Genomic DNA, 17,881 nt, shown 5'->3' with positions numbered 1-17,881 from the left:
TCATTGCCTTGACAAAAGAGGAGGAGGAGCAGAGGGAGGAAAGGTCTTGAGGATGGGCCAATAAGGAGTAAGCCCCCCACCCTCCCTTCCGAACCCACTCTCAATGGCACTCCTCTCAACTTTTTTCTTTCCTTTTTTTCCCCTCTCCCTGGACTGCTTCAGGAGTAGTGTGTGGTGTCTAGCACACTTCTTGGGCAGAGAGAGAGAGAGTGAGTCTTGTCTGTGGATCAGAGGTTGGGGCATGTCACAGTAATCTGCAGGAGCTGGGCCAAGCTGCTGAATCACTGCTAAGTGAGCGGGATGTCTAAACTCGGGATGCTGCTGGGCCTCCCCCTGTTTTTGTGCCTGTTGTGCGTGGGGCTCTCAGAGGGCTGGCTCTGGTGGGATGGCGCGAAGGACGACAAACAGACAGCGACACCGGCCAATGTAAGGCCAGAGACCCAGAGGAGAAAAGGTACAAGTGCCGACCGCGCCGGTCAACGTGTGGATGCTTTTGCGACAGAGGAGCCGAGTAGTGTTTCAGAGGCTTTTCAGGGTTTAGGATCAGGACCCAGTCCAGATGGTTCAGTGGTAAAGGAGAATCGACCCAGAGATGGATCTGGGGTTGTGTCTGGTTCTGAGTTAGTATCTGGAACTGAATCTGGATCTGCAGTTGAATCTTTGGGGTCTAAGTCTGCCCATGGATCTGGGTCAGGGGTCTATTTAGGGGACAGGCAGGAGGTTGACAGGGTAACACCCACAGATTTTGCTAGTTTAACTGAAGGAAATGCATATGTGTATACTGAGGGACCTACAGTGAAATCAGACTTAAACAATGTGGACCAGTTACAGAGAAGTGTTACAGAGACACACACTAGAGTAGCAGAGGAACATGCAAGTGTTGTAACTGATTTCCCACACACAACTGATGATCAGACTGGAAAAAACTCTAATGTTTCTCCAGGTGAGCTGAGCAGCAGTAGTACTAGTAGCATATTTAGCTCCACTCCTAGTTGGCATGCTAGCAATGGTAACACGACGCAGTATTCCAGAGAATACTCTGTCCAGGTTGATTTACTAACAACAGGGAGCAAGAACGCTCTTGCTCTCGCTCTCCCCCCTACCACTCTTCCCACCTGGGCAACTCCGCGTTGCCTGCCTCTAGATTCCGATTTGCCTTTTTGCGTCGGACGGAAAGGGGTCAGTGGGGCGGCGCGCCAATTCGCCGTGCCAAACTTCCTCAATCACACCAGCGTGGAGGAAGTCCGGGCGGCGCTGTCTGAGTGGGCGTGGCTGCTGCGCTCGCGCTGTCACCATGCTCTGGAGTGGTTTTTCTGCCTGCTGCTGGTGCCAGGGTGCGCTGGCGGGGGAGGCGGCGGGCGGTCCGGTGGGCGTCCCCCTCCCCCCCAGCTGCCCTGTCGCAGCTTCTGCGAGGTCCTGGTGGACAGCTGCTGGACGCTCCTCCCGGAGGGTCGGTTCGCCGTGGAGTGCCACCTTCTGCCCGAGGAGAAGGAGAGCGGTGGTGATGGTGGTGATGATGATGATGGTGGTGATGAAGGGTATCAGTGCTTGTCAGTTAGTAACCAGAAAGGTAACGGCGGGTTAGAATGCATCTCCTTTTAACCCCCGAGATGCATTCTTTTAACCAGCAACCACCTGTTGTGTCCTGTGTGTTGTTTTGTTGTGTGTGTGTGTGTGTGTGTTTGTGTGCCTGTGTGTCATCCACCTGTTGTTAATTGTTTTGTTTGGCCAAGTGTTGTGTCATGCTGGACAACTGCATAACCCAGAGTTTAAGAGGGTGTTAGAGTGGTGAAGGGGGTTGGGGGTGGGGGTAGGGGGGTTGGGGTTGGGTGCGCAGGGAATGTAGCTAGTAAGTGTTTCCTTGTCTGAGCACATTCACCTCACCTGCTTGGCCCCGGGAACGTAGAGAAACTGCATAGAACTTAGCTCAGCTGCCTGCCCTGCTTGCATGTCTGTGTATATGCCTCTTGCTCTTGCATGTGACTAATAACGCCTTACTCACCAAGTGTTGCACACACATTCTCTATAACTCAATCAATTCACATAAGTGAAACTGGCTCAAATTCCACAATGAACTTGTAAAAGTATCTCATTCGATGATTACCGTATTTGATATAGCTTGCAAAAATCACACATATAAGATAAGAGAGGAAAGGTTGGAATTTAGCTTTCGGCTCCTGTGTGTCTAACCATGTACTGTAAACTGAGGAGAGATAATCGAACTTTGAGGCTGCTTTATGTGATGAGATTAGACAGGCCAGTTTAAGTAAAGGTCGTCCATAGATTGCAGGCCATATATTTCGCCCTCCAGTCGTCACATTCTCTTGAAAGCTAGAGTTTCACAACCTTCTGAAAGGGCCATAGGTTATCAAGTGCCGACAAAGTTGGTGGAACACCTGTAGAGGCACAATTCTCAGCAGGACAACATGATCTTAGATAAATTCTTAGATATGTTTTGCACGTCCCCTCCCCCCCCCCCCCCCCCAATATAGATATGTTCATGGTGAAGTGCCTTCTTCTGCCTTACACATATGAAGTACATGTGAGCATAGAGTGGTGTTTTTAGAGATGTTTAACTTCCAGGTCCCATTCAAAAGAAGTGAACTGTGAACATTCCAAACTGTGCTGCAGTCGTCTTCATGGAACTCATTTGGTTTTGAATTCTCCATTGCAAATGCCAAACCCCTGCAAGCATGCTGTTGTCTGAAGATTGTAATGATGCAAGTTACCTAATTGGGTCTGGCATGTTGCATGTAACGTGAGACAGATTTGTTTCTTAAGCTGTCTGATTTATTCCTGTGTTGCAAGAATGTGTTGCGCTGTGCTGAAGATGTGAAATGAAACTCTGGGATAAAGTGGATTTCATGCCTTCCACATCCTGGTGGGGTGATGCTTGAGTCAGACTCAAGAGTTTTCTGCAACATCAAGTGTTTTAAGGTGTTGTGCACTATCTTTTTATGTTTGTATTGAGGGTGTCTAGTAGACATAATGTCATTGCAATAACAAAGTGTAGCTGAATATATTAAAAGTTCTTTTGCCCTGCAGGCATCTCCACTTTGACTGAAGTATGCTTTTGGACTGAAGGCCAATGTTTTATTGTATTTTTTTCTAGTAATTAAATGGCAAATGGGTCTGACCCTCAGGTCAGTATGAAGACATGAGCATTTCTGTTTTTTTTTTTTTTGTAACAGCTCACATTTAAAGGGATTGTCAGACTAGACATGGCCTTGGGGAGCGCCATCTGGAAACACTTACCAAAATCAGCTCGGAGTGATACTACCGACTGACTCCGTGATATGGATTAATGGTTGACATTCAAGCCCAAAGCCAGAATAAATTCTCTATGCTAGCGTTTTGTTGAAGCACAAAATAGTTGTATCGGGTTACCTCGCTCCTTGTGTGCCAAAGTCATTTTAGACACAGACTTTTGTTCTAAATTTGAACTCCACAGGTATTTTTGTGACAGCCCCTGGGGAAAACTGTGCATTCCCCTGTGAGCAAATTTGTACTGCAGTGAAATGCTAAAAATGTTAACTTTTATAGATTGTTTATAGATCATCACGGTAGCCTTTGTTAGGGCTTCGCTGATGGTTACAAACCTGTGGTAATAGTGCCTTGGGGCCAGAATCAATTGGCTTCGTTGTTAATTAACTTTTCTTCACTGAACTTAATAGCCCATTGAAATACCACATCCTCCACCCCACCCACCTTTTCTTTCTTTTTCACCAACAACCATGCCTCGCCCTGCTCAGCATATCACTCACTCTCTACTGCCTGCTCCAGCAGGGGCTGTGTGTGTTTGAGAGAGAGAGAGAGAGAGAGAAAGTGAGAGAGAGAGAAAAATGGAGAGAGAGAGAGAGACAGAGAGTGGTGCGGCCATATCAGTGCCCTGGAGGCTTCCTTGTCAGGCTGTAGTGATGAGCCTCTATGGAGGGATCTGTCATCGCTAGCCCTTGTGTTTCTGAGGTGGAATTCAGGCAGCGCTCTGTAGGAGACGGATGTAACACCAGCCTCGGCGCAGGCATCACTAAGGGGTCATGCACACGCTGTCGGGGCTCTGATGTCAGGGAGTTGGTTGGGCATGGATGTGTGTGTGTGTGTGTGTGTGTGTGTGTGTGTGTATGTGTGTGTGTGTGTGAGATGATGGGTGTAGAGAGAGACAGAGAGGAAAAGGAAGAGTAAGGAGAGTGAAAAAGAGAGAGAGAGAGAAGAAAAAATAGTTGTCCGTGGGAAGATCATGCTGATTGAGCTCCTCTTGTGGATGAGCTGGGGGCTGGGAGGAGGGTCAGCGGCCCTTGGCATGTTCTGCATCAAGGGGGCCCTCTGATTGGCACCAGACTTCAGACAGGATGTAAGGCCCTCTGTGCCCAGGGTCAAAAGGAAAGCCCACAGTTTTATAACATCACGGCAAAGATGACTGGCCTTCAATATACATGAAAAGCACCATGCCCTTGGAATCTGTCTGGGAGAGGAGAAAGAATCCTTTGTGTCTGTCTTGAGCATTAAAGCTATGCATTTACACACAACCACTGTGCCCTGTACTTGGATGTGGCATTGTTTCGTATTCTGCGGTGGCCATGGCATTTGGAAGTGTTTGCGGATGTCACTTGGCAATGCCTTGTTCTGGCATGAGGCCTCATTGCTTTCGTTGCTGGCTCAGTGCCCAACGGGATCTGCCAGAGAAAAGGCAGCAGTGCTTAGAGGGCTTCAATTAAGGGGGGAAATGCTCTTCACATCCATAGCCGCCAGATAGGCACTTGATAGCCCTTGTGTGTCCCTTGAATGGCCAGATACTTCATCCATGTTAAGAGCTAGCAGTTGGGTATTTTCATAGACTACGGGGTTGTGTGGTCTCTTTTTTCAGCGTCCAATCAGACATCTGGATCTGGATTAGGAACTCTGCCGTGGTTGCCAGTGAAGCGTTGCACGGAATAGATGCCTTTAATCACATATATCTCAGATCTTTTGCTTTAGGTTATTCAATGATTATCCCAGATTTAACTAAGTAAACCGATACACTTGGTTACATTTAGCATCCTTAATCCCTGCAAGTATTGAACATCAGGCAGGGATTTATGGGAAAATTGACTAACTGTATGTAGCTTCACGCAGGTCCAGCTGGGTGTACATTATGGAGGTGTTGATTCATTTACCAATTTGTATCATAACTTACATATTTGACGACTTTTAGAGTAACAAAATGTTCAGGACTAGTATCAGAATTGGTTTTCGAAACCATCAAATTATAAAACCTTCCCAAGTCTAGGGCAATGTTGTATTTCTGTGAACGTGTAAGTACACAGGAGATTTCGAAAAGATTGACACCTGAGACAAAAAAAAAACAACATCTAAAATCTCTGTAGATTAAAAAAGTGTAATTTCAGGGGAGATAAGGCCAATGCAAAATATGGCTGAACTCACACCCACTGCATACCACAACAAAATCAAAGTGTTTCACACAGGTCAGCATCACACAGTGGAACCTTGTCCATGACCCAAATTCAATTTAATCGTAGAATGTAACATCAGGGCAACCCGGCCAGCACACCGTGGCCTCTGAGTCATTCACCACCTCACTTAATCCACTTGTGCCTGTTTGTGTTTGGTGGTATGCGTGGGCAAACGCAGCCGGTGCGGCCTATGCTCCATGTCTCCGCAGCTGAACCTTGCCCCTCTCAGAGACAGGTCTTTAGCCGTCAGCGGGGATGGTTACACCGTGTGAAAGGATCACCCCCCAGGGAGGTGTTTTGATTGGTGGCTGAACATAGCCACAGGGGCCTTCAGTTCTCCATGGTAATTTAGAACCTCCAGATGCTCCGCATTTTCTCATGGAGAGCTCAGGAGCGGCACTGCCTGGAGACGAGTTTAAGAGGGGAGGGGGTGGTCTGGGGATATTCGGCTTGAAATCCCCAACTGTCATTTGCCTCAATCTCCCCACTTATCTCCTCAGAAGCCTGGGAGCGCTTCGTGGTGGGTGGGGGGGGTGAGTGAGTTGGGGGAGGGGGCGTTGTAAGCATACATGGAGATGAGTCTTGTCACAACCTCACTGCTTTATCAGGCATACCCACCCTATCTCCAGTTGGATATGTTTAGTCTCTCCCTGTTCTCCGCTTAGTGATGGGAAACAGGGGCAGCTCTTGCTTTTGTGTTTAGCGCGAATGGAATGAACTCAGATGGAACAAAATAGAGCCATAAACTCCAGCGGCTCCATTCAGGGTTAGCACTTTCTCTCCGGCCCTCTCACTCTTCTGAGTCATTTAGCTGTCAGAGATTAAGAACAAGGGAGACGGCCTCATGCTTGAATAGACATTGGCATTTACAAGCTAATGTTTAACCCCATAGACATGTATTGATTAAATGGATCAGCCAGTGTTCACTTCTGCACGTCTTTCATTGCAGCACATTGACATCTATGTTACAATGAAGGTGTCTCTTCTTGTTAAAGGGTTTGCCTGGTTCTTAGAAGTTGTGTAACAGTTGCACCATGTTAGATGTATGGTCGGGACATATGCAGCAGTTGCTTCTGGGCCTCAGAGTTAACTCAAAGTACTGTCGTTACTTTGAGAATATCTGCTTGTCTGTGCTCCTGGATGAAATACAAACCTCAGAAATTGGTTTCAGTTCGACTTGTAAACAATGACAAGCGTGTCACATTTGGGACTGATTAAGTACCATGTCATCTCAAACCAGACTCCTTCTACACATATTTCTTTTATGTCATTGTGGTTCATTCCCCCATGTTATCATGTAGATATGCATAGCAGTGTTCTCGTCTGACCCAGGCAGTGTGCCAGCCATGTTGATAACTGGCCTTGCTGATTGTTGGTTTGGGTGAAAGTGGTGGAGAGAAGAGAGAGAGAGAAGAGAGAAGATGCACATCTGGACAGCATAATAATTAGACTGCGCTTGTAAATGAGGGCTTGCGTCGGAATGCACGGACGGAACACATGCAGCGTTTGCGTTGGGGATGATACCAGGGCAGAGACATGTGCAGGAGGCTGGCAAAGCAAGCCCTGTGGAAGTCAAAAAAAGAATTAGATCACCACATCAGAGGAGAAGGATGTAAAAGAAATAAGGAGAAGAAACAACAGCAGCAGTGAAGGCTGGCCTGTCAGAGGGAGCGTGATGCTCACATACAGTGTAGCCACACGCTGGTTTTGAACATACCTCCCACATTCCTGTGCTCTGCTTTAATTTGCCCAGGAATCCATCACCTTAAGCTGTTCACTGTCTTCTGCTTACTAATAATATATGCAATGCTAGTGCAATTACCATCAGCATTACTGTTGTATTTGATGAGAATAGAAGATGAAGCATTGATGAAGCATTGGATGAGTTTAATATAGTATGAGGCCAAAGGTTGTGGGTGTGTGTGTGTGTGTGTGTGTGTGTGTGTGTGTGGGGGTTTGTGTGGGTGTGGGAAATGTTGTATGTGTGTGTGTGTGGGGGGGGTGTCAATCCATTAGTACACTTTCAGAGGCCTTGAGAGAGTTGTAGCCTCCCTCTGTTCCGATAAACATCTGGATTTTGCAATCACAATTTACTGCACACTGTCAAAAACATTTTCAGTCAAGGACACAGGATTCCCCAAAGTGTTATTTTCAGGTCTCTCACACACACAAAGCAAAAACTGTGTTTGGAGGCTACAGACATAGTATATAGACCACAGAGCTTTGTGCTGATATCCATGATCTGTTTTTACACACACACACACACACACACACACACACACACACACACACACACCAACACAAAACCATCTGGGGAACAGGAGATCCCCCAAGTTCTCAGAGTTTCCATCAATCTAGTTTTGCCGTTTCCTCCTTCTCTGGCAAATTTTGTCCCTGTTTTATCCGTTTTATCCGGGCCTTGTTAAAGAAAGACAACTTCATCCTGTCAAGGAAGTGCCTGCGGGGCCGTACGTGTTTGTGTACTAGTGGTAGTCTCCAAAATGCTTGATTTCTTTTGGTGGAGGGGCCGCGAGACCACGGGCATGGCTGTGTTGTGTGGCAGAGGATCTCATATGTTTTGACTTGCAACAAAGACACCATCTGCAGTTCCTAATGATGTAGCTCTCACAGGCTATCAAGGGGCCTTTGAACCCTGTTTAATAACTAAGGTCACATGCCACCTGGTATGTATTTCAAACTATCAGTTTCAAACACAAGCTGCTGTTTGGTGGTGTTTGTAAGGTTGTAAGTTAATCGAAGCAAGCTGCTTTTTGTTTTGTTGTAACGTTTAAAAACAACTTGTTGGATTGGTTCTCATTCCTGAGCTCATTCATTCATTCATTCATTCATTCATTCATTCATTCATCCATTCATTCATTCATCCATCCATCCATCCATTCATAACTGGCATTACTGGGAAATCATTAATAATAAAAGGTTGCTTAACTCAAAAGATGGGCTTTCTATAAATACATGGGAAATCTCTCCCTGTGTCTCCAGGGCCACTTTCACAGTGGAAATGGAAGGTTTCTGTTGGTGCCTCCAACACTCAGGTCATTGTCCTCCCTGTTATTTCTGAACCTTCTTTAATAATGAGCCTGCCCTCCATCACTGTCGTCATGGGTGATAGCTGTAGGAGCGGAGATATTCTGGTGTTCTGGTGTCCAGCTGCTGCCCCCGTTCTGTGCTGATGACATGACAGTGCAGAGAGGTCGGTGGGGGGCGAGGGGGTTGATAGGAGGGATGACACATTTTCCATGTCCTACTTAGTTATCTGCCGACGAGTTTGGATGCCTCCTTAATCTAATGGGATCCTGTGGTGAGTGGCGCCGGTGTGAGTGTGAAGGAGTCCATCTGACCCATCAGCCTGAGAGTGCAGTGGTGGCCTAGGTTAGATCAGTGCTGAGCGTCCCATAGGATTAACACTGTGTGTTCCACTGTGTGTTAGCTTGGTTTCCTGAGAAGAAGAAGGACGGTTTGTCACTGTGACTGGATGTGAAAGGTAACGGTCATTTGTGAAAGAAAGACAAATAAATAAATAAGTCGATAAATAAATAAATAGGCTATATCTATGTATTCACTTTTTTATATTTTGTACAGTTTCTATTTATCCATTATGTCAGCAGAGTACTTCAACCCACGTCAAAGCAATGGCTTTCAACCGAATGAGCGATTCGTGTCGCCGTGTATTGACTGAAAGCTTTTGGTTCTTTACTTAAATGGTATTGGATTAGTTCTCTCAAGCCCTGGGTATATTTCCATCCTCTACCTTTTTAGGACATCATTGTTGATGCTCAATTTTATAGCATTTTCTATTTAAAAAGCAAAGAGAACAAGCTTTCCACTCCTCTCCCAAGACAATCTATATTGAGATGTATTGAGAAAAAAAAATAAGAACAGTAAAATCTTCATACTTGTACAATCCTCCCATTCCTCTGTGTTTATTGAAGCCAGGGGGCTTACTTGGTTTGCTCCAAAGGCTAAGAGCTATAACTGCCAGCCAGCTGTTGTGTGGGGGTTTATTATTATTGCTCCCCTCCTCATGCACAACGTAAAATTTAAATTAAAAAACGATCCTACACACTATCTCTGTGTGAAGCAAAACTTGGAAGCAGGTTTGACTTTTGTGGATTATGGTGTGTGTGTCACCTTGGTAGATCCTCAGGGAGTGGTCACCTACATGATGGCTGGTTGGTTTGCAGTCCCATTGCCAGCTCAAGTGCCAGGGCGTTCAGTGACTTCAGGATTGTGGATTTGTGGTTGTAGTGGTGTCGATGATCCAATCAAAACTTAATCCTAAATGCCACAATTCCCGAAGCTCAAGAGTGGCATAACCCAAAGGAGGGAAACTAATTGTGAGTCATGAATTCCAAGACAAGTGTGCTTTTACGTAATTAGCCACAGCAAGTGACATCACTGCAGCTCTGCCTGTCAGTCAATGCTTTCTCGACCATGTGACCTAAACTATCCTAACACAAGTCCATAGGTATATTTCAATCCTAATTCTGGTTTTATTTGAAGCTATACTCTAGTGTTGAACTGCTCTCTGCATAAAAAGGCAATCGTTCATTGTAAAGCCAGACAATGTTTTAAGTTTTTCCCTTGTGTAATTTTCAGATATTTTTACACCCATGTTACAAACACTAAACAGACAGTACTAAAGCAGTGTTGTGTCCCTTGTCTACTCCCACAAAGTCACGTTGTGAAACTCACTTGTGTCCGAGTGTGTATTTAACTAATTCATTGCTTCTAACTTGTCCCATATCCCTCCTCCTATCCAAGTCACCCCATGTCCCTTGCTCCTCTTGTCTTTTGACATTTTTTTCATCACTCTTTTTTTTCAGTGGTGTATGCCCATGTACTGATTTTTTCTCCTGTCCTGTCCACAGAGGAAAATGGACTGTCTCTACTGCAGCTTATCGGGAACCCTCCTCCATCGGACATCGTGCAGGTCTACGGCCCCGACAACAGCCCCGGCTACGTGTTCAGCGAAAGCTCTAACACGGGGCAGCTGGCGCACGCCCACCTGCCCAACCCCTTCTACCGCGACTTCTCGCTCATGTTCCACGTGAAGCCCACCACCACCCGGCCCGGCGTCATCTTCTCCGTCACCGACGCCACGCAGCAGATCATGTACGTGGGCGTGAAGCTGGGAGCCGTGCAGGGGGGCCGCCAGCAGATCATCCTTTATTACACGGAGCCCGACTCCACCACCTCCTACCTGGCTGCCAGCTTCACTGTGCCCTCCATGCAGGACCAGTGGACCCGCTTTGCCCTCAGCGTAAACCAGGACCAAGTGATGCTCTTCTTCAACTGTGACTCCGAGCCACAGGTTGTGACCTTCGAACGTTCGCCCGACGACATGGATCTGGAGAATGGCGCGGGCATCTTCGTCGGGCAGGCCGGTGGGGCCGACAGCGATAAATTCCTGGTACGTACCATGCCTTCATCAACAAGCCATTTGATATTCTTGAGGAAATGCTTACAGTTCTGTCAGGGAGAGGCAAGAAATCAAGAAGAGAAATTAGACAGCAGCAATGCACTTTGAAAAACACACACCAGGCTGCGTACTTTAGCATTAGCTGAGTCAGGCACATGGAACGGAAACCAGAGGAGAGGGAAGAGATGCATGATTTGATCGGTCAAATTGGCCTGCTTTCAATCAAAACAAACAGTGAAGCAGAGGCCTTAAAAGAAAACACATCCAGCCGACATCCTCCGCTCTCCAGCACTGGAGATAATTGCACTGCCAAGTCGTGGGGGGGTGGGGGCTGTAATGCCAGCAGCTGACCCTTTAACCTCCACTCTGATCAGAGCGAGCGGGCAGACAGCTAAACTCTGACCTGACGGAGGTAATCAGATGAGGCCAGAAATAGAGAAGAGTGAGAGTTAGACAGAGAGGAATTATGCCACTGATTATTTTATTAGTGGCGGAAACGACCACTGGAAAGCATCTGCCAAATGACATGAACACCCACGTTATCTTATCTGACACACATACACACTTACTCACTGACAGAGGAACACAGAGAGAGCAAGAGCGAGAGAGAGAGAGAGAGAGAGAGAGAGAGGGGGAGATAAAGAAAAGGAGGACAGTGAGGAAGAGGCAGAGGGAAGGACAACTAGACAGCGAGTCAGAGAGAGTATAATAGATAAAAAACAAGAGGTTTAATTGAGATCCAAGGCTAAATATGATTACCCTGGGTTATTGCCTATAGGACCATTGCCAATATAATGCATTTGGTTCCAAGCATCACACTGCAGTAAAGGCCACAGGCTGCCCACCAGGTTCCTCTGAATAGTCCTGGGAGCTCTGCCCATCCTCCTCAGTCAAGAACAACTGAGTGAAAATGAGTGGAGGTATTTGCTTTAACCAGCTGTAAGACCACAATTTTGATCTATGACTGAAGTATATGCATTAGGATGCAACTTGTTGTTCATGTAAACCTTGCAGGGCTAATTTTTCTGAAGTTGTCAGATATTGAAATGTTACAGTTAAAAACCGACAGTGTGGCGACAGTGGGGTGATTAGCATATTTTGCCCAAGGCTTTTTATCTTATTTCAACAGTCTCATTTGAATAGGGAGCTGAATGGCTGAAGGTTTAATAGTGTCCACTACTTACAATTAGTAACAGATCACTGGTGTGGATGCCTCTTTGAGTTGTGGAGAGCCATGGGCAGATCTGGATGGCCAAAAGAGAAAGAAGGCGTGAGTCTGAAACCTGTAGACAGACAGACTGTCTCTGGACTCAGTGGTGTGTGGGTGTCTCTCACAGCCTCCTGTGAGCTTCAGTGTTCCTCCCATGCATTTTCTTCTCAAAGCCATAGTGATGCTCTTTGCCCAACAAGAATGCCCCCGGCCCTTCCCAAAGAGGATGGCCTGACAAAAGAATGGCAGAAAGCAGATTGAGTGTGGGCAGCGTAGGATGGTATGCTTTCAATTTTGTGGTGCTCTTTTAAGTTCCACTCTAGATACTAAAGACAGGATTACTTCCATTACATTGTGGAGATGTTCAGTCATAACCGTCATTGCGCTTATTAAGATAGGCTACTCTGTGTCTGATCGGGGCCATCTGATAACCAGCATGATCCTTCCTTTGAATCCTAAAGCGCTACGTTCTATAGCCTCTCTCTGAGTCACAAAAGCTCTTTTAAAACCGTCATAAAGTTTCCTTCACTGCACTTTGAGGGGGTCACACTCTTTGACTCAGACAAAAGTGTATTCAGGCGGTGGGGTGAGGGAGGTCTTAGACTTCAGTGTGAAATAACCTCCCAAATAATGCATATTCCAAGCGGCCTTGGACGGATGTATCACCATTGGAGCAGAGTGCGTGTGCTGCTTGAGTCTCACATATTGGAATGTGATTGTAATACTTCCCGCCCGTAATGTAAGTGTGAATGTTATCACTGTTGGGCCAGTAATTAGACAAACATCTTCAAAGGGGAAAATCCCAGGGCATTGGCACACAGACGCTTCCAAACATGCCTTTGAAGTGCCCGACATCTGAGGAAAATTATTATCTCATTATCAGTTTTTCTATGGCGGGCGAGGCCTCGTGAGGTCGACACTGAGAACATTCAGAGAGAGTGCAGCAAACAAGCAGCTGGAGCATGGCATGATGGGAATGACGTCACACCTGGAGATCCAGACATGAAACATCTCCTGAAATGTGTCTGTGTGTGTGTGTTTGTGTGTGTGTGTGTTTCAGGGTGTTATTTCAGAGCTGAAGGTCATCGGAGATCCCCGAGCTGCAGAACTGCACTGTGATGAAGATGGAGATGACTCAGACGCAGTGAGTACTATTGTTGCCTTTTCCAAATATTACACATGAGAACTGTCATCGAATCCCAGACATGCTTTAAAATGCCAAGAAATAACCAGTAACATTATGATCTCATCCTAACTAAACTTCTCACACTCAGAGGAGGCGTTTTGCATGTTATCCATCTTCCTTGGTTTTGTCCTGTATTCAAACCTGTCAGTCAGCAAGGAAAGAAATATTATCACATAAAGCCTTGAAAGATTTAATTAACTTCCATATATTTTTAGCGCCACTTTTGACCTAAAGTTATAAGGGGCCAGGCCTTCTGTCAAGGGGGCTAATGAATAGTACACCCTGTGGCTACTGGGTGGTATATGGAATGACATACCTGTCTGGAAAGAATGCTCTCCCTACATAGGTCATCAGTAGGGTAAAGTATATTGTCAGTCAATAAGATCTATGCTGCCAGCATGGCCTCCAGCAGAGGTGGATAAAACCATGATGAATGGCTTCTCATTGTAAATTTCTCATTGTGCAATACGACCCTGACTGAAAAATGCTCTTTCCCCCTCCTATCACTGTCCATTTCTGCAGGCCTCGGGCGATTACGGAAGTGGAGAGGGAGAGAGGAGCCCCACAGTCTCGGTAATGCCTTTCAAACTGACTTTCTTTAACCTGGTCATCCAAATACATGTACCCTTTATGTCAAGGGAGGTCACACGCGGTCTTGGCGAGACATACAATGTGTGGCACGGCCTCGCAAACAACACCTAATCATCTCACCTCGTAGGCCGGGTGTCTGCAGACAGACAGGGTTTATGGTGAGGCGAAATTACCCTGCCGCCTTTTTTCTTCGATACCTAGCTGACGCATGGGCCTGTGCCTGTGCACGTCGACCCAATTACAGAGGAGGGGGAAAACCAGGTGGCTCCTGCGGGGTCCGTATGCATGTGGAGGCCTCTGCTATGAGGTTCTGTTTTGTTATTTTGTCTGTTTCCTCAATCAGTATTAAGGCTCAGGATCCCGGGGAGGGGGTTAAGGTACCAGGGGGGCGGCGTTGGCCACTTGCTTTTTCCTGGCATGCTCGAGGTAGTGCGGGTCTGTGAGAGTTTCATTCCAGCCTGCTTTGAACCCTGTCTTTTTTTTGTGATGGAGGAGTTTTCCCTTCCTCTGACAAGCATTTATTAACATTGGATATCTGAGGCTTTTAAAGGCGTTCAACAGCTGGTCCTGCACCTTCAGAAGGGCTGTTGATTTGTTTTAGTTTCCTGTTGTAATACAGTGAGTATGTATTTTGAGCCCCAGCTTAGTGGTGGATTCTGCTGTTCAACAAGCCCAGGCAAGAGGAGGTGGGAGCACAGAATATTACCACACTCACTTCATGCAAATGTATAAGACGTTTTTTCCATTGTCTTAGATGGAAATCTGTATGAGATTGATGGACTGTGCCCCTGGGATATTTTCCTAATGCCTTGCGCAGTGAATGAAAGCTTCAGTTGAGTTTTTTTTCTAGGTCAAAACATGTTCCTGCGGTGAAAATGGTAAAAAAAAAAATGGCATGTATCAGGCATGACAGAGTGACGGGCAAGAAAGCGTCTATAATCTAATTTTGTGTCGTTTCTCATAAAAAAATCAAGACTAGTGCAGCAGCTCGTGACAGCGGAGTAAACATGTGTTCGTAACTTCATTACGTTGCCTCTGACTACACAAAGATACGAGTCTGTACACCTTCTGAGAAGTGTGCTCTTGGTTTGTTTTTGTTTGTGAGCTGATGGCGTGAACATGGCTCTCAGTTTGAGTGCTGTAGTCATCATCGTCATCATCATCATCATCATCATCATCATTAACTGTCTCTTCTCTTGTGCACAGTTCCTCCTGCGGTCATGACTTCAGCGAGAGGTTGAGGGTTTAGAAAGTCTGTTTTATAAAACTCATCACCTTATGACAAAATAATTCCCACCGATGTGCCAAATTCCTTCGTGCTAGGCTCCTCGTGTCACAGTAATTGAAGTGAGGGCTGACGGTGAAAGTTGGTTGGCTTTCCACAGCCAAGGGTTCCTCTTGTCTGTCGTCTCATATCATGTTTCCCCATAGCTCCTACTCTGGCACTTCATAAAACCGTACTTGGTGTTTAGAATGAGTGGAGAATAGGCTATTACTGCTATCTCCCTCTGAGCTGAAGGATGGAAGAGGACTCTCTATCATTGCAAATATTCTTTCGTTCAATTCCCTGAGTTTTAGTTAGCCACGATGGCAGATCCTTGGCAACCTACTCCTCCCCCCCTCGCCACTCATGCAAACACACGTGCGGTCACACACACACACACACACACACACACACACACACACACACATGCGGTAACACACACACACACACACACACACACACACACACACACACACACACACGCACACACTCCACACTGCACTTTCCAGACTCTTGTCCCCAAAGCACAAGCACAACCCTCAAAAGCACACCACACATTCCTCCTCTGTGGTGTGCTCGCCCTCCCTGGACCAATTCACTGGCTGTCAACATCATCAGGCAGTTGGAGTCTGAATTAGCCCACTGGAGGGGAGCGCTCGACCCCGCTATCATCTCCTGCCCCTGCTTGAAGCCGGAGGAACAGAGAGGGCCTCCAGACCTCCACCCCTGGAGTCTGAACTGCTGCTGTCTGTCTGCCTGAGCAGGGTCAGCTACTCCCACCTGTGGATTCTTAATCCTCTCACAACTCAAGGGGTCACGTTGCTTAAAAAAAAAAGAATAAAATTGCGTTTAATTGCACGCTATGCTCGCCCATACTGTAGATCCCCTACTGCTAGCTGTCTGTATCTAAGAATGGCTAACCTTTGGCGCCAGACTTGAGGCAGACTTGAAACAGCTCAACGGTCCCCGCAGTGAACAGTTTATGTGTTTTGTTATGGTTTATGCTGATCATGGCAGTCTGGTTGCCAGAAACAGAGGCACTACAAGGGAACCCTAACGCATGGAGCATAATAAGGCCCAAATGAAGCGGTTGAACTCAAGCCATATGTTGAGTAGATGCAATCTGAAACAGATATGCTGTCATGGTGAGTGAGAAGCACTGGACTCACATGAAGAAAATCACTTGCAGTCTTTTCATTGTTTTAGCCCTTGATTCAAAGCACTTCACCGAATCAGAGAGACTACAGTGACTGTATTTTTATGTGAGAGAAAGTAAGTCTGGGTGCATGTGTCTGTGCAGGCGTACTGGTGTATGCATTTGTGTGCATGCATGTGTGTGTATGCGTGTGTGCGCGTGTTTGTGTGCATGGGTGTGTATGGCACAGAGGTCTTGAGATGTCAACATTTTCCACATTTTTCCCCCTTCCTCCCTACAGACTACACCTCCAACCCTATGGAGGCCAATCCCACAGCCCCCAGTGACATCACCGAAAGGCGACTCCGGCCACAGAAACTCCGGTGAGTCATTGGCGAGGCACTCTCCTCCCACCACACCATCACCATGACACCCGCTCACCTGGGACCGTCTGTGACACCCTGGCCACTCACACACTTTCGATTTTAACCAGCATCACTGAAGTGCTCAGGATTATAACTCTTCTTTGCTGTGTGCTAAGATTTATGCGTTATGAGTCAGAGATATAGCACTCCGCTGTCAGCATGTGGTTTTAGCTCAGTGCCAAGTCATCTGTTTGTGTGTGTATTAGTGTTTCATTATGCAAGTGCAGGTTTGATCCCTCTTCTAAGACATGTTATCATGGTGATGTCTGGGAAAGATAACAGTATTTTTTTTTACTCTGGGAGCTTTGATGACATGCTGGGGTGGAATAGCAGCACCACTAAGATGGAACTAATGTGGTGTTTGGCACCCTCTAGAGGCCATGTTGAAACAGAAAAGGCCTCCATCAAAGACCACAGTTAATCATCTGGATCTGTCAGTCGCTGATTTTAATCCCATAAAATGTGTTACATTATGAATGAATAATATTCACCAGTGACACCAGTTGAACCTCATTAGTTTCTACTGATCGCATCTCTATTAAGACTTTGCAATGTGTCCAGGATTATTGTTACTGTCCAGTCTTATTGTTACTGTCCAGAGCAGAAAAGGATAAACATTCATATTGCAGCTCTGAATGGTTCTGGGTTTTAACGGCTTAAACTGAGCATCTTTCAAGTAGGACTGTCCAAACAGAATGTAGCAGGAGCAGTCATGCCTGCATTTTCTCATTTTGTTGTATTTTCTTCTACTTTCCTTGCAAGAGGAAAAGAGAGTGGTGCTCCATCAAGCGTCTCGCATGCGCTGCGTCCTACACACTGTAATGAAGGAGATGTGTACTGCGTAATGAATACAGCATTCCTGCGCATGCCGAATGAGCTATTGATCTCGAAGTGCCGTGGTTGTGATTGTGCTGATGTGTGTTTGCGTCTGCAGGTAGCGCGGGTGCAGCCGGAGCGGGCTCGAAAGGAGAGAAGGGCGACAGAGGATCCACAGGAGACAGGGGTCCAACTGGGCCAAAGGGAGAGAGTGGCTACAGCGGAGGAGGCAGCGGCCGCACAGAGAAGGTGATTATCTTTCACAAACACTTCGATACGGTCACATTGCCGCTCACTGTGCCTTTTTTTACATTTTTCACAATTGAGTACTGTGAGTTGTAGCATTCAAAATAAAGTATCAGTT

General features: G+C 46.5%; 1 protein-coding gene across 1 annotated transcript in view; it reads left to right on the top strand.

Moving 5' to 3' along the window:
- Positions 1–300: 300 nt before the first annotated feature.
- col18a1a (collagen type XVIII alpha 1 chain a) overlaps positions 301–17,881 on the top strand; it is a gene marked incomplete at its 5' end in the record, with an annotated part of 41,555 nt that continues 23,974 nt past the window's right edge. The window contains 6 exons of the mRNA XM_080839349.1: positions 301–454; positions 10,340–10,881; positions 13,161–13,244; positions 13,809–13,859; positions 16,578–16,659; positions 17,636–17,766. Coding sequence (XP_080695475.1) covers positions 301–454; positions 10,340–10,881; positions 13,161–13,244; positions 13,809–13,859; positions 16,578–16,659; positions 17,636–17,766 — 1,044 coding nt within the window. The remainder of the gene's footprint in view (positions 455–10,339; positions 10,882–13,160; positions 13,245–13,808; positions 13,860–16,577; positions 16,660–17,635; positions 17,767–17,881) is intronic.

The sequence above is a fragment of the Sprattus sprattus genome (genome assembly GCF_963457725.1).
Source record: "Sprattus sprattus genome assembly, chromosome: 5".
Classification (NCBI taxonomy): domain Eukaryota; kingdom Metazoa; phylum Chordata; class Actinopteri; order Clupeiformes; family Clupeidae; genus Sprattus; species Sprattus sprattus.
The sequence above is the reverse complement of the archived record's forward strand: the minus strand, read 5'-3'. Positions and strand labels throughout refer to the sequence as shown.